Source organism: Podarcis cretensis (genome assembly GCF_951804945.1).
Source record: "Podarcis cretensis genome assembly, chromosome: 6".
In the NCBI taxonomy this organism is placed as follows: Eukaryota; Metazoa; Chordata; class Lepidosauria; order Squamata; family Lacertidae; genus Podarcis; species Podarcis cretensis.
This window is the reverse complement of record NC_137175.1, coordinates 59,487,027-59,502,439: the sequence shown is the minus strand read 5'-3', so window position 1 is coordinate 59,502,439 and position 15,413 is coordinate 59,487,027. Positions and strand designations below refer to the sequence as shown.

The window sequence follows — 15,413 nt, the reverse complement described above, 5'->3', positions numbered from 1 at the left end:
CAGTTCAGTTTGTGTCTAGCATTTTTAATATTGATATAATTACATCAGCATGCTGGTTTTCAAAAAACACATTAACCATATTCCACCAAGTGTCTTGATTTGAGTGTTATACATAATTACCAAGAAATGATTGTAGGTGGGTACGGGATACGATATAGCAAATGTTGAGGTGTCTGTGTCCTCTTGGCAGGATTTTTTATGGACATTAACTAGAAATGCAGCTGATACCTGGTGACTTAACTATGTTTCAGGAAGCAACGAATCTTCAGGTAGATTAACAGAGTCTTTGGAGGCCTTTATTAACAGGCGTAATCCTCTCCCTGAAAAAGAGGATTGAATTGTTAGAAGAGTAAGCCCGCAAAATGTTTACCTTCAAAGAGATGCAAATGAGCTGAAAATTGCAACCAATTCAAGAATTAATTTTAGGAATTTGAGTTAAGCTCCGCTCCTTCTGGGTTCTAGTTTATTGTTTCCCTGGTTTGTTTAGCCTTACGGAAGCAGAATGGGCAACATCTTTTTATCTCCAAACGCTCCACTCCAAACGCTTCCTGTCCCACTGGCCTGAGCCAAATCCTCAACATTTCACAAGCCCAATTCTATTACTATTCTAGATCCTGAAAAGTTTCCAAATTCTAAAACTAAGTTACAATCAAAACTTGTCATCCAAAACAAGGCATGCAAATTAGGCCAAGTGTACAAATTCGAATGAATTGCTCAAGCACAATTTCACGTACTGCTAGAACTTAGAAGTTGCTGCTTCCTCTGTGTTTTGTAATTTTTTTACTTACTGTAAGCACTTGTCCCTCTCCAGGTTACTAAGGTAACGCTGTGTATCATGCATATAAAGCGAACGGTATCTGATCTTCTTTCGGTATTTCTCATGTTTCATAGTATCATAGCGGCCAACTCCAACTGGGTTCTATAAACAGGAAAGCAGACAAGGAGCAGCTTTGGGTATCCTGAGATGCAGATCTGTAAAGCCCTTGAGCATCCACTTCTTGTCTGGCCAATGGAATGAAAGTAAGCTCATGCTGGGGAGATGAATGGGCATTAAGCATTCCCTCTGTGCAAAATCCCCTTTTGGCATTAGACAGTAGAAGTGCAAAATGCACAGGTTTGGACTACTTTCACAACTGCTTGTTAATGTTCCCCGTTATGTCTGAGACTTTCTGATTTTTGTGAGTGACATCATGAATGTTCAGCTGCACTATAGTGAAGATGATACCATCTCTCATCTTTATAACATTGGAACAGACATCCACCTCATTGATACCCAATATATATCTACATGTCATAAGGTCCTCCAGATGTTGGTGGACTACAACTTCCATCGTCCGTGGACATTGGTCATGCTGGGGCTGATGGGAGTTGTAGTTCAACATACAGAGAGCCACAGACTCCCCCCACATGTCTTAAAGGAAGACTTCTGATCCTCTCAAAGGGAGAATGGGTTGAAAGAATTGTGAACATAGCCTTAAAGGCTTTGACATCACAATCCAAAGGCTCACTCCACTTGTTCATGAATCTCTATAAGTGCAGTGGATTAGTCTAATGAGTAGAATGATTTCAAACCAATCTATTTGGACAATATACCAATGGCTTGACCCTATATTAGACCATGCCATCTAGTCCTCCAACAGCCCTCCCCCCCCCATTTCACACTGGGATTCCTGTCACCAGAAATGTCAGTAGCCCTGCTAGAGGGAAATGTTCCACAATCCACCTAGCCTTTTATTGGAGGCAAAGCCTTCTCCCTTGCTGCTGTTAGGAAGTTGCCTAAAAAATAAATTGGCCCATGTAATTCAGCACTGTCTGCACTGACTGGGAGCCACTGTCCAGGGTTTCAGGTGAAAGTCCACCCACCCACTGACTGAGAATGACAAACATTGGACCTGGGACTGGCTCTTCTTCTGAGCTATGCCTCTTTTCCAATGTTGCCATTAGTACAATTGCTGTAGGGAGAGGCCATGTATCTAAAATGCCTCTGCAAAGGGTCCTCCCCGTCCCCTTGGGGTAAGAATGGCAGTAGAACAGAGAGAGGCTGTTCCGGCTATCAACAACACCCTATTTGCATGTTTTGTACTTGAGAACATCAATCCTCCCTTTCATTTCCATACGTGTACAAGAATTCTCATTCATTTTGCTAACTCTGGCTATTTGAACCCAGATCACAGAGGAGGCCCCTCTGAAGTAGGCTTTTTTTAGATGTCCCAGTGGCCAGAGCAAAACAATTTGCTCCTCCATTGCATTAAAAACTCTCGAACCGCCGGCAGGTAAGTTCAGTTCTCTGCCAACTTTATCCGCGACACTTAATCACCACCAGCAAAGTTCCCCATCAATTATGAAAGAGCCCTTCATTCTTGACCTCTTTTAAGTTCCCTGCTCTCCAGGATCAAGGAGAGAGAACAAACCCTGCCTGGGAGTCCTTACCTGTTCCCTAAGTGGAAGTGAACTCTTTCAAATGAAAGCTTTCGCTGACTGAGTCCTCCCAGCTTTGTTCCAGTTCACCACAGGAACCCAGAAAAGATGAATGCAGATGATACAAGAAAGGGCACAAGGAGAAGGAGGAACAGAGCCAGAGCCATCCCTTTGGCACATCATTACTAAAAGGAGTTTTAGCCTATCAGCAAAAGGGATGCGACACTATCAAACAATCTAAAATAGATTCCCTCAACCCAGCACAGAGTAAGGGGCACTTGAGCCTAGTGGAGACAAAAGTATTTTATTTGAGCACTGCAAAATTCCTGATCATAAATGTGTTTGCTTGGGGGGAAATAGTCCTACTTCTAAGTAAGTACACATAGGAGCGTGGTCAAAGTATAAGGCAGGGTGTATGTGTGGCCCCACCTGCAACTGGGCAGTGGCAGAGGAAATGTTTCCAACCAATCCGATTCTCTGCCACTTCACTATTCGTGCCTTTGCCATGCTTCCTGGTGGGCTCATGTGAGATGCCCATTGCTCCATTGAGCCCCTTCTCCGGACAGGCAAATCGATCCATTTTGGTTTCTCTCCGTTTCTCATTTTCCTATTTAGTACATGCATTACTTGGCAGGAGAAATGCACTGGAATATCTGGAGAAGCGCAAATTTTGAAAGATGGCTGTGTTTCGATTTGCATAGTTTTTCAGGAAGGGCAAGTTAGGTAGCTGCACCTTTATATGCAAACTGAATTCAAATTCTCTCCCATTCCTCCACTGGGAAAATTATGGTAAGCGGTCTTTCTTAGTCAAACACTGATCATATAATTTCCCACTCACAGCATTTCCAACAAACAGACGGTATGCTTTCCTGTCAAATCTTTTTGCACCAATCCAGAACGGTGGCTGATTTTCATACTCTTTTCTCTTGATGGGCTTTATGTCGTATGAGCCTGGCCCTGTCAGGTACTGTAACAAGTAAAATAAATTACTTTGAATCAGTGAATGCAACAGTTGTGTATAGAAAAGCATCCTGGGGGAGATACAGCTAGCTACATTGAGCCAGAGACACAGCACAACGTTTTGCTAGAGATTCCCCTTGTTCACTTGACTAGCAATATTGTGTGATTGAGTGCTTACCAGTTTGGACGCCACATAAAATACTGGCTTCTATGTACTTGGAGCAAGATATGCCTATGACATTTATGAAACAAAGGTTGAAACACAACCTCCAAAACATATATTAATTTGACACTATCTCAGAATGGCCTGGGACGCGGGTGGCGCTGTGGGTTAAACCACAGAGCGGGTGGCGCTGTGGGTTAAACCACTTGCCGATCAGAAGGTCAGTGGTTCAAATCCCGCAATGGGGTGAGCTCCCATTGTTCGGTCCCAGCTCCTGCCCACTTAGCAGTTTGAAAGCCCGTCAAAGTGCAAGTAAACGGCGTTTCTGTGCGCTGCTCTGGTTCGCCAGAAGCGTCTTAGTCATGCTGGCCACATGACCCGGAAGCAGTACTCAGGCTCCCTTGGCCAATAAAGCGAGATGAGTGCCGCAACCCCAGAGTCGGTCACGACTGGACCAAATGGTCAGGGATCTCTTTACCTTTACCTTTACATCTCACAATGGACTCTGCCCCAACCCCCTAGACTCCAGGTGCATGGCTGGTTGCCCTCAACTCTGCTTGGTTGATTAGCTGCAGTTCGGCATCTACCTAAAGCTGAGGAGTTAGTCCAGCTCTTTGGAAAGCCTGGGGCCCATAGTAGACTGCCCTAGCAGCCTGTTTGTTCTTTGTTGTTTGTTCCCCACCCACCCTTTTCACATCACACGACTTCCCAACCCGGCCATCCGGAAGAAACTGGCACTGTGATTGCAACCAAGAAGCAATGGAAAGTCACCTACTTGTTCACGTGGACACTGGCTGATAGTGGCCCAGAAGATCCGATCGGAGGGGCACTTGGGATTCCAAACATGACTGCCGAAAGTGCCGTGCTTCCTTTTATCCCTTGATTCTAGTTCTTCCAGGAAGCTCTTCAGTGTGGTGCCACTCAGTTCGATGGACTTTTTCTAGAAATATTAAACAAGGAAAGGTGATACAGTTGTACCTTGGATCTCAAACGCCTTGCAACTCAAATGTTTTGGCTCCCGAATGCCGCAAACCCGGATTCCGTTCAACAGCCAAGGTATGACTGTATGTGTATATCAAATCTGTGCAATTTTACAAAAGAATAAGAAGAAGGAAGGAAGTCACCTGAGGGTACTCTTGTTGCTGTTCTTTCATGGAATACAGTTATAATTTTCACACACAACCCCCCCTCCCCAAGCTCAATAATCTGAAGGAAGATTGTATCATTGTATCAATGATCTTATATAAAATGAATTTTCAACATGCATTGTGTAGGCTTACAACAGTTAAAATGCACATAATGCAATTGAATTTGTTGAACTGTAGGATCTGCCCTGATTCTGCTTTTCGTCTACCACTGCTGACTGGCTTCTTTTTCTATACTGTTTTCATTCAACCTGTAAATTTATCCATTTTGGAAAAGGAAAGCAATGCAATATTTATCACTGGCAGAAAATTTAGAAGAAAGGGCCATCCCCAAGATTTCCTATGCCCACCCTCCTTCAAACAGCTGCAGTTATTTGCATTGTTCAGCCTCAGATCCATCTGTAGTATTGCATAATACAAGATTTGTTGTAAGGGTGCTGAGATAATTAATGGACTATGCGGTGTATTGGAACACTTGTGAAAAAATGCTAAATAAGTACTTAATCATCAATATAATCGGAATAGTTTGCTCCCCCTGGTCTGGAGTGTTAGAAACATTAAAAACAATATTGCAGTGGAGACATTTGAACTCTTACAAATGCCTATCTAATAATTTAGACATTTTTCATGTGAATCACCAGTGTTCCAAGTAGCAGAACCTGACAGATCACAAAACTTCAAAATTTAACACATACAAAATTATTTCTTTTTGTGTTTCTATATTTTCTTCTTTTTAAAGACAATCAGAATCTTCTTTAATTCAATTACTCCAAAAGTTGGGGGCTAAAAAGAAGCAGTGTGGGGAAGGTTCATGGACTTTCTGATGTTTTGCCAGTCACTCTGAAGTCTGGCAACTCTATCATTTGAATTACTAACCAGCAACATGACGCTTTAAAAAAAAGTTTGCAAGCAAAGAAGATGAGTGTACATACATCAGTAGCGTAATGCCCACAGACAATAGGCTTTGATCTGTCTCCTGTGAAGGTTTCATAAGGGCCTTTTAAGCTGACAACGCGTTTCAGCATCTCATCCACCCCATTTTTTATATTGTAGGTGCCAGGTCCCAAACCACTTCCCTGAAATCAAGGATTAAGAAAGTATTAGGGAGAGGGAGAGGCTTCTTAAGCAGTTTGCAAAACTGTAGCATCTGTTGCATTGAATAGGGGAGGACTTGGTCCTGATGTGGCTGTAGTTGTATGAAACTACATGGGATAATAATCCCATGCCAAAGGTGTGGCATGGGAATGCGATCCCGTATCAGCAACACAAGCCTTCTCCAGCCAGTTCAACAGGAAGACTTTGAAGATCGAGAGCAGCTAAGCAGAGAACTAAGAAACTAAACTTGCCACATTGGGAAAGGCGAAGCATTTTGAAGTTTTACTGTCCATTATTCCAAGTGCAGTCACAGAGCGTTTTTCCTTTTTATCCAGGGCAGCATAAGGATTTCCATAGGTTCCTGGGCCAGGATAACATTCCTAGGATGTTAGGGTGAAGAGAGAGAGAGAGAGAGAGAGAGAGAGAGAGAGAGAGAGAGAGAGAGAGAGAGAGCAAGCATTAACATAACCACAGCAGAGCAATGCCCATCTCTTATCTGTACTCCACATTGTTTCCAATGGTGCTGCCAGACTGGTGTTGTTTTTGAGCATGCAACCACATGCTGGCAATTTAATGTTATGCAATTATAGTTGATTTTGAGCTCCTGCTCACCAAGTGCATCTTACCAAAATACTGGACTTTTTGCATTAAGAGAAATGATGGGGAATTGCACTAGAAAGCACATATATAGTCACATTTATTATGACACCATGTCATCTAACCTTCCTGCACACAAATCAGACTCTATGTTCATTAAATAGCTAGTGTCGTCTAATCACCTGGCAAACTAATTAAGATGAAGTCTTGGGCTGGCAGTTCTTATTTAGTTACTTTGGTAGGGCTCGTGTGAAAACAGCAAGCATTCAAAGGGTGGAGCTTTCCCCAGAATTTGGATGGGGCAATGGGAAACGTTTCACCTACAGAATGAATTTCTGCTTGTCACACTGCTGTTAAAGGTACAGAAGGCCTGCCAGAGGAAAAACTCTAGATCAGGGATGGGAAACGTGTGACCCTTCAGATTTTGTTAGGCTACAACTCCCATCATCCCTGACCCTGGGTCACACTGGCTGGGGCTGACGGAGTCCAACAACATCTGGAGGGCCACAGGTTATTAATCTCTGCCTTGCTGTTTTCTGCCACATGTACATAAGCTGGTTCTTCATGTCTACCAATTGCTTCCTAGTTGCCTCTTGCGGAGGAAATAGCTCAGGTTCTTGTAGGAAGGCAAGGAGCCTTCCCTTGACTTCAGGAGCGAGGAGGTGCTATGAGAAAACACCCTTTTTTAAAAAAACCACACACACACACACACACACACACACACACACACTTTTACTGAGATTTGTATCAGCTACAAAAACGACCAAAACCTCGCACAGACTAGAGTATTACATATGTCCATATCCTTTGATACTTTAAGACAGTTTCCCTTTTGTGGTACTATTGATATCATCTTTGCTACTGTGACATAAGTGAGGGTAGAAAAACCTGGCTTTTTGGAATATGTTGATTATAGAAAAACATTACAAAAACAATTCCTGGAAATTCTGCACAATAGTTCAGAACAAAGAAAACAGTACAACGCAATGAATAATACTGCGATTAAAGGTATTTTGCAGGCAAAGCAATCTTTCCAGCAGTTAAGAGTTGTAGTATTTTTTAAAAAAATGTGTTTCACCTACTAATCCACTGTGAGTCACTCTTGCTTCATAAATGTGTCAGTCCGGTGATGAATAATTTTTATTTTGCTGGTGCTAAACCACAAAACCATTGGAAGGCAGCCAATATATCTGTCCTTCATTCCCACCTCCATGATTCACAAGGAATGGAAGATGTGCGGACAGCTGAATCTTGAGCCTTTCACCACGCCAACTCTCCATCTACATCAAACCCTTTCTTTTTTTACGACACAAGCTCAGTTGTTGTAGCACTACAACTCCCATTATTCCTCACTGTTGGCTATTCTGGCTGGGAATAATGGGACTTGGGAGCCCAATACATATGGAGGACCACAGGCTTCCCACCCCTACTTACGGACTCCTGAGGTAATGAGCAGGTGGTAGACTCTACAGGTGATAGGAGTGGAGGAAGGAGGAATGTACACACTGAAAGGAGCACAAAGCAGGTGACCATAGCAATGGCAGCCATTAGTACATGCATAATGGCTGCGATCTCATTTATGACATGTTAGAACAAGGGGGTTTTAGATGTTGAGCCAAATGTAAACCCAGAGGCGGTTTTAAGGTAGTGTGACCAGTTCGGCTGCACTGGGCACTGTGCTGCTGGAGGCATCACAACAATGCTGTAGAGCGGAGCAAGAGAGGTGGAAGGTGCCAAATTTTAGTGTTACACAGAGCGCCACTGTAATTTGAGAACCCACAGTCCACCTCTGGTAACCCCCCTAGAAGGAACAAAACCCAAATGGTTGACTTCTGTGTGCTGATGCTGCAGTCCCACCCGCCTTTCTTGATGCTCTGGAGAGACATAGGCTCACATTACTGGGGACAGTGGCTTCATGGTGTGGTTTCTCTAAGCCTACTTTTCAGCCTAGACCCATAACGTAGGTTTTAAAGACTGAATGTTCTTGGTAGGTTGTCAACTCTCCTTTTTTAGCAGAGGTTGGATGGCCATCTGTCATGGATGCTTTAGTTTAGATTCCTGCATTGCAGGGGGTTGAAGCAGATGAGCATAGAGTCGGGGATCCCTTCCAACTCTATGATTCCTTTAAAATGGAGACAATTTCTTTTAATAAAAATCTCTATTATTTTCATAATGGAATATGTTGGCGTGGTGAATGGCTCAAGATTCAGCTGTCCACACATCTTCCATTCCATGTGAATCATGGAGGCGGGAATGCATAATGGAATATGTTTTGCATCAATACGGAATTGCACCACAACTGGTGGTTTGAAAGACAGGATCAAAGGAACCAAGACAAACAAACAAAACCCCACAATCCAGGTAGCAAAGTTGAAGACTATACTAAAAATAGCAAATTCAAAGTAGATATGGCAAAAACCATTCGCAAAGAATGTTGCATTTCACACAATTCATTCCGACAAGGACAGATGCCTACCCTGATGCGGTCTTTAAATCTCACTGCTCCGGTGTCACATATTCCTCTAATGCTGTGTGGACGTTTCTCTTGGAGTTGTAGAAAATCTGAGTACTCATAAGTCCCAGGACCCAGCTTTGCTTTCTTGGAGAGAGAAAGGATGCACGTGAATAGGGTTAAGAGATGGCATGTGCAGCTTTAAAACAGCCATCTGGTATGTGGAGTTTGTGGCAGCACAGGAATGAGGTGGAGCATAGCTCCAGGCTTTATTTTATTTTTCACAGCAGATTGTGCCCCCGGCTAGTGGCAGAAACTAGGGTGGTGGTGATTGAAAGGTAGGTCTGACCTGGTACATGACCCCTTTGTTAGGGAAGCCAGGCTCAGATATGAATGTCATAATTCATCAGGAGTTATTCTGGAGTGTATATGCTAAATATTGGAAATAACTGTGTTATATATAATTGGCAGATAGAAGAGTGGAAGCACCTCTTTTTTATCTTTTTTTGTTTTTGCTTCCTTCCTACTTAGCTTTTGATAGTATTTTATTAATATTAAATAATACTGTTTATGGTTAAGGTAAAGGACCCCTGGATGGTTAAGTCCAGTCACTTCTCTCACTTCAGGCCGAGGGAGCTGCCATTTGTCCACAGACAGCTTTCCGGGTCATGTGGCCAGCATGACTAAACTGCTTCTGGCACAACGGGACACCGTGACAGAAGCCAGAGCACATGGAAATGCTGTTTACCTTCCCGCCACCTATTTATCTACTTTCACAGGTATGTTTTTGAACTGCTAGGTTGGCAGGAGCTGGGACAGAGCAACAGGAGCTCACCCTTTCACATGGATATGAACCACCGACCTTCAGGTCAGCAAGCCCAAGAGGCTAAGTGGTTCAGACCACAATACCACCCGTGTACTTGCCTGAGAAATAGACATGGGTGACAAGATTCCCCCTAACACTTGCCTGATGCCCATTGTTACACTTGATGGGCCTTTCCTTCATATTTCACAATGATAACATTCTTGGTTATGTAACAAAGACAAACCACATGCCATTTGGAAAATACTCTTAAAGTTGATACCAGTCTCGGAGAAAACTGTGGGCCCGTGTCCTCGGATGTATCTGAAATGAAACTGGCCAATATTTTAACCCCTTGACTAAACCAACATGTAACAAAGAGCTCGAAGCCAAACACTCACCAGAGCTTTCGCCCTGCTGCATATTTCCTTAAAATTGAAATGTGGCATTTTGGTGAGCCTTGCTGCCTCCTGGGCTTTCGCCCAGCTAGAGCTTGACATCTTCTTATGCAGATGACTAGAACTGAAGCCTCCATAGTCAATTCTGTAGGTGCCTGGTCCTAATTTTCGGTTCTAAAGGAAGATATGGTTATTTTCTGCATTTGCTTGCATAGCTACAGTTCTTTGGAAAAACAGCATCCTCAGGGCTAGATAAACTATTAGGTGAAAAGTCTGTACATTCTGAAGCACCCTGGTTCAATGGGTATCCTTCAGCATTAGTTATCCCATTTCAGCAGGATATTTTAATATGCTAATGAAGGCCTCGAGTGATATCTGTTAGATTACAGATATTGCTCTTGGATTTCCACCCACCTACCCACATCACTGATTAACAGACCTCTGACATCCACAAATGAAACCATAATCCTCCGTTTCCAGCGTAGCATAATTCATATTCTAGAACGGAATGGTATGAGGTTAGTTGCACCAGTGGGAAAGACATAGAATTGTAAAGTTGGAAGGGACCCCAAGGGTCATCTAGCCCAACCCCCTGCAATATAGGAATCTTTGACTTGAACCCATGACCCTGAGATTAAGAGTATCATGCTTTACCGACTGAGCTATCATTGTAGAGCAGAAGCAAGTAATAAAATGAGTGGGGGGGGGAGAAACAGAGGGTATCATAAGTTTCTTCCTTCCTTCTAAAAGTAATGCTACCAGGTGAGGGACTTAGAGGATAGGTGGGGTCAGTACCGAGAAAGTTATGAAGATTTCCATTTAACATGTACCTATAAGTAGTTCAAATTTAACCCACTGTTTACCATCCCTTCTACTTTGTAACAGCTTTCTTGTGGTAATATTCCTCTAAGGTTTTTGACAGGAGGGGTTCAAAGCATTACACTCCCAGAGGGTCCTGTTTCTCCCAGTGCTGCTGCCTTGGATTCAATCTCTCTATCCACATAATGCTTTGACCACCCTTTTGTTGCATTTAACAGACTGACACTTTTCCCCCCTCGGTCACACCACAGCCAACTGAAATCCTAAAACTTCCTCTTAACAAAAACTCTGGCATTATCTTCTGACTAACCATCACAGAGCTCAGGGAGGGGCTCCTCCCATTTGTTGGCTGCCAGAGAGTCCGTTGCTTTCTTGATGGCTCTGTCCCTTCTCTTAGTCCTCTTTTAATAGTCTGTCTCCCCAGGTGATTTACCTGCCATGGGAAGCTGGTTTGACATGTATTTTAACATGCTAAATCCAGCATCTAGCAGCCCACAAGCATTGATTCAATTCTAACACTTACTAAATTCAGGAATGGTGGCTGCTTTGCACCCACAAACTCTGGCACCCAAACTCATAACAATATGATGCCGTCGTCCTTCTGCTCAAGGAGAAGACAACGTTCACCCTCTCCAATAGCAAACTCGGGCTGTGAATGCTGACAGAAATGAGGCTAAAACGCAGGCAATGAAAAACAAGGAGGTGGCGTCATAATGCTTTGAGAGGTTTCCAGAAATATAAACAGTGCTATTTTCTGGGGGGATGCAGGGGTACGCATACCCCTAAACATTTTGTGAATCGAAGTTTGGCCTCATTGAGGGGCAGTATTTCAATATGAGTAGGAAAATGAGAACACCCCTAAACATTTTTTTAGACAAAAAGCACTGACTATAAAAGATATTAAAACAGACCCTCAGGGGGCAAAATATCCGCCAAAAGGGAAAAAAAGGAGGACCAAGCACATTTAGTAGCCACAGAATGTTGAGTATCAGTTGGAAAGGAAAGGAAAAACTGAAGTGGGGGTGGAATAGCATATCCTGGAGGAAAGCATGGCTGGATAGAACCATGAAAAAGAGCACTCCTATTAAGACTCGGAGTCCCAGTCCATTTCATTAGAGAAAAGCCAAGTATGTCTTGACCGTGCTCTAGAATGATCAAGGAGTGGAATCCCTCTAGGGCTAGGCAATGTACATCTAAATTGGCTTGTATGATACTCCACACGGGTGGCATGCAAGCAACTGCTTCTATGAGCAGACTACTCAAATGAAATAGTTTGACATCACAACAGCAAACTCCCAAGAGATTGTCCCTCTGTAAATAGTCAGTTTGCAGCTATAGTGGGAGACAAAGTTCTGGATGGTCTAAAGTAGATGCGGGGTAGGGGTGGTGGTGGTGGAGGGAATACTGTACATTAAAAAAATATTGTTCAACCACGCATACAGTAAAACTGAAGACTAGGTTTGCTTTGTGCATGTGAGGCACCCTGAGATATAGACTCACCAAGTCTGAGCAGACCGTTTTGGTGTATGGGGCCTGCAGGTAAGTACTTGGTCTCTTGACATCTGGATAAATTGCTGACACATCAAATCTAGCCAGAGAAATACAAATATGGAGAGCTGAAGGATCCTGCTGGGGCCATTTGAATCAAAGTCATGTAACACAGTTGCTTTCAAAACAATTTTTGACACTCTAGCTATATAACCACAATAATAGCTTCAGGGTATATTTAGGCAGCCAACCTGTGTTTGGAATGATGCAGACTGCTGCTTCAAAATCCAGATCCTGCATCTCAGTGTCTCCAGCAGTGCTATTATTCGAGAAAAAGAGGTGCCAGAACTCCCTTTGTTCTCTTAGAAGGGCAATGGCACCCACCTGAGAGGTGCTGGAACTTGAGTTCCGGCAAATTCCAGCTGAGAAAAAGCCCTGGTCTCCAGTTAATCTGTCTATAAGGTTAGAACCAGTCCAGGTGTTTTGCTGTCTGACTTGGAGCCTGGAGGACAAGATGGTGCCTCCCTCCCTCCCTCCCCCCGCTTCCATATACAGAAGCTAAGCAGGTGGGCACTTGACTCTTACTTCAGTGCTGCCTGGTAATGATGAGCAGCACCCCCCCCCATCATACCTGAGGGCAGCAGGGGGTACATGCCACTTGATCCTTCAACACCTTCGCACAACTCCTTACCTACCAGCATCTGCTGCCTGAGGTACTTGCCTGTCTGCCTAACAGTAGGACCAGCCCTGTATGAGGTTGTTTCAAAGCTCGATCTGACTTGCAGAATTCTGGCACAGGGTAATCTACATTAAAATCCTTCCCCCTATTTGCCCCCCTGCCCCCTGAAATTGGTTCAAGGGGCTGTTAGGAGGATCCCCAGAACAGCACATGAAAGGGGGTGTTTGTTTCATCTGGCAAGCTGGTGTGCTTACAGAGATAAAGCATTTGTAATAGAAGTAACATTTGAATTGAATTTGAAGTGTCTAACAGCTGAGGCAAATGAAGCCCTCTAAGGTGTGAATTAGTGGCACCCAACTTGTGACCCTGCAGATGTTGTTGGACTCCTTTTTAAAATGTTTGATGTTTTATGATGCGTTTATATGTGCTGGAAGCCACTCAAAGTTTCTGGGGTAACCCAGCCAGGTGGGTGGGGAATAAATAATAAAATTATTAGTAGTAGTATAATTATTATTATTATTTTATTGGCACCAGCCAGTGTGGCCAATGTTCTGGGATGATGGAGTCAAACATCTGCAAGGCCACAGGTTGCACACTCCCGCTATGGAAGGAAACTACAACCCTATTATGTCTTATTATGAGTACATTTGTGCGGTTGAAGTTGTCTTCTATTAAGGAGCCAACAGATCTGTGTTCTAGGTTGATGTGATGCGCAGAATGCAGTTCTGAGCAGGTTCAGGGGTATGTTTGTTTGCTTGTGTAGGATTGTGACTTAGGGTATGTCTACATGGACTACATGGACGCAGGTGGCGCTGTGGGTTAAAGCCTCAGCGCCTAGGGCTTGCCGATCGAAAGGTCGGCGGTTCGAATCCCTGCGGCAGGGTGCGCTCCCGCTGCTCGGTCCCAGCGCCTGCCAACCTAGCAGTTCGAAAGTACCTCCGGGTGCAAGTAGATAAATAGGGACCGCTTACCAGCGGGAAGGTAAACGGCGTTTCCGTGTGCGGCTCTGGCTCTGGCTCTGGCCAGAGCAGCGATGTCACGCTGGCCACGTGACCCGGAAGTGTCTCCGGACAGCGCTGGCCCCTGGCCTCTTAAGTGAGATGGGCGCACAACCCCAGAGTCTGTCAAGACTGGCCCGTACGGGCAGGGGTACCTTTACCTTTACCTTACATGGACTTTGAACCAAGATAAATACAGATCTACAAGACAGAAACTGTATATGATCCATACTTGTGTGAATATTTGTATGTGACAACTTACATTTCTTGCAAAATTAAAATCCATGGTGAATTATTTGTAAGCATTGTACCACGAACACAAGTGGTATATGAACTGTAGCTTGGTTTTTAAAACACAAAATGCCTGCATTACTCAAAGCTGCCAGAAAAGAGCGCCCTCTGCTCAAAATCCCAGAAATCTGGAAGGATGGCTGTGGTTTCTCTCTCTCTCTCATATTTTTTTTAAATTCAACCAGATATCAACATACAGCATCCCAAGAACATAAAAGAAAAAGACAATAACAACAACAACATCCTCAACAACATCTACATCAAAAAGAAAAAATCCTAAGCACGATGTTAAACACAAAATGACAAACTGAAAATGGTCTTATTACTATAGACCCGACTTCCCGTCCACTCCTTACCTCAGATAATCTTCATTAGTTTACTGCCATTACACCATACATTTGATCAAAATGTAAATATGATTGAACTATGTTATCTCTCACTGCAAACTTAAAACTGCTACTAAAGTTATTCAAATGCTGCGACAGAATTTAAACTGGGATAATTTTTCAAGTATATTTTAAAGGCTTCCCATTTTTAAATAAATGCTTGTTTTGATTTGTTCTTTATTTTTTCAGACAAGCTATCTACTTCTGCATATTCCACTAATTTTGAAATCCATTCTTTCTTTGAGGGTATTTTATCACTCTTCCAATTTGCTGTTATAAGAACTCTTGCAGCCACCATGGCATATAAAAAAATTCTTTTGCTTTTTTGGGAATATCCAGGTCTGTAATTCCCAAAAGAAAGGCTTCTGCTGTTTTTCCTAAGGGAAGGATGTCTGTGGTTTCTCAAGTGAGAAAGCCACTCACCACATGCTCAGAGACTCTTATATTTTCCGTCTTTCAGGACTGAAAGTTGATAAGCCCTAGCACAAGTTATGCCCTGTCTTCGAGAAGGTGTAAACTTTTTTTTATTTTTAAAAAAGAAACCAACCCGATTCCTGTGGGAGCAGCCCTTACCTTGCCGTTTGACTCCAAAAGGGGGCACCTGTGAATCCCTTTGGCTCCTCCATCCTCTGATGCTTGGAGCAGAAGAAGGACAACCCCCTTCCTTCTTGGAGATTGCTTCTGACAAGAGCTCTGGAACTTCACTGCCATGACAACACTAG

The 15,413-nt window shown here is 43.4% G+C and overlaps 1 protein-coding gene across 1 annotated transcript; it reads right to left on the bottom strand.

The window, feature by feature from the left end:
• Nucleotides 1-8: 8 nt before the first annotated feature.
• On the bottom strand, nucleotides 9-15,403 carry CIMAP2 (ciliary microtubule associated protein 2). The gene is made up of 10 exons (XM_079982306.1): nucleotides 15,265-15,403; nucleotides 12,350-12,437; nucleotides 10,034-10,204; nucleotides 8,855-8,977; nucleotides 6,033-6,161; nucleotides 5,619-5,762; nucleotides 4,317-4,481; nucleotides 3,257-3,385; nucleotides 789-919; nucleotides 9-320 (listed from the first exon to the last, which is right to left on the bottom strand). The coding sequence occupies exons 1-10, from the start codon at nucleotides 15,315-15,317 to the stop codon at nucleotides 275-277; spliced, it is 1,179 nt and encodes a 392-aa protein (XP_079838432.1). The 5' UTR covers nucleotides 15,318-15,403; the 3' UTR covers nucleotides 9-274.
• Between the last annotated feature and the right edge of the window lie 10 nt (nucleotides 15,404-15,413).

What these genes read in the sequence shown, in the direction of transcription:
- CIMAP2 (XM_079982306.1), bottom strand. Translation starts at nt 15,317, where the DNA reads ATGGAGGAGCCAAAGGGATTCACAGGTGCCCCCTTTTGGAGTCAAACG. An exon ending in TTTTGGAGTCAAACGGCAAG is followed by an intron (nt 12,438 to 15,264) that starts GTAAGGGCTGCT and finishes TTCTCTGGCTAG; the next exon opens with ATTTGATGTGTCAGCAATTT. An exon ending in GCTTCGCCTTTCCCAATGTG is followed by an intron (nt 5,763 to 6,032) that starts GCAAGTTTAGTT and finishes CCTTGATTTCAG; the next exon opens with GGAAGTGGTTTGGGACCTGG.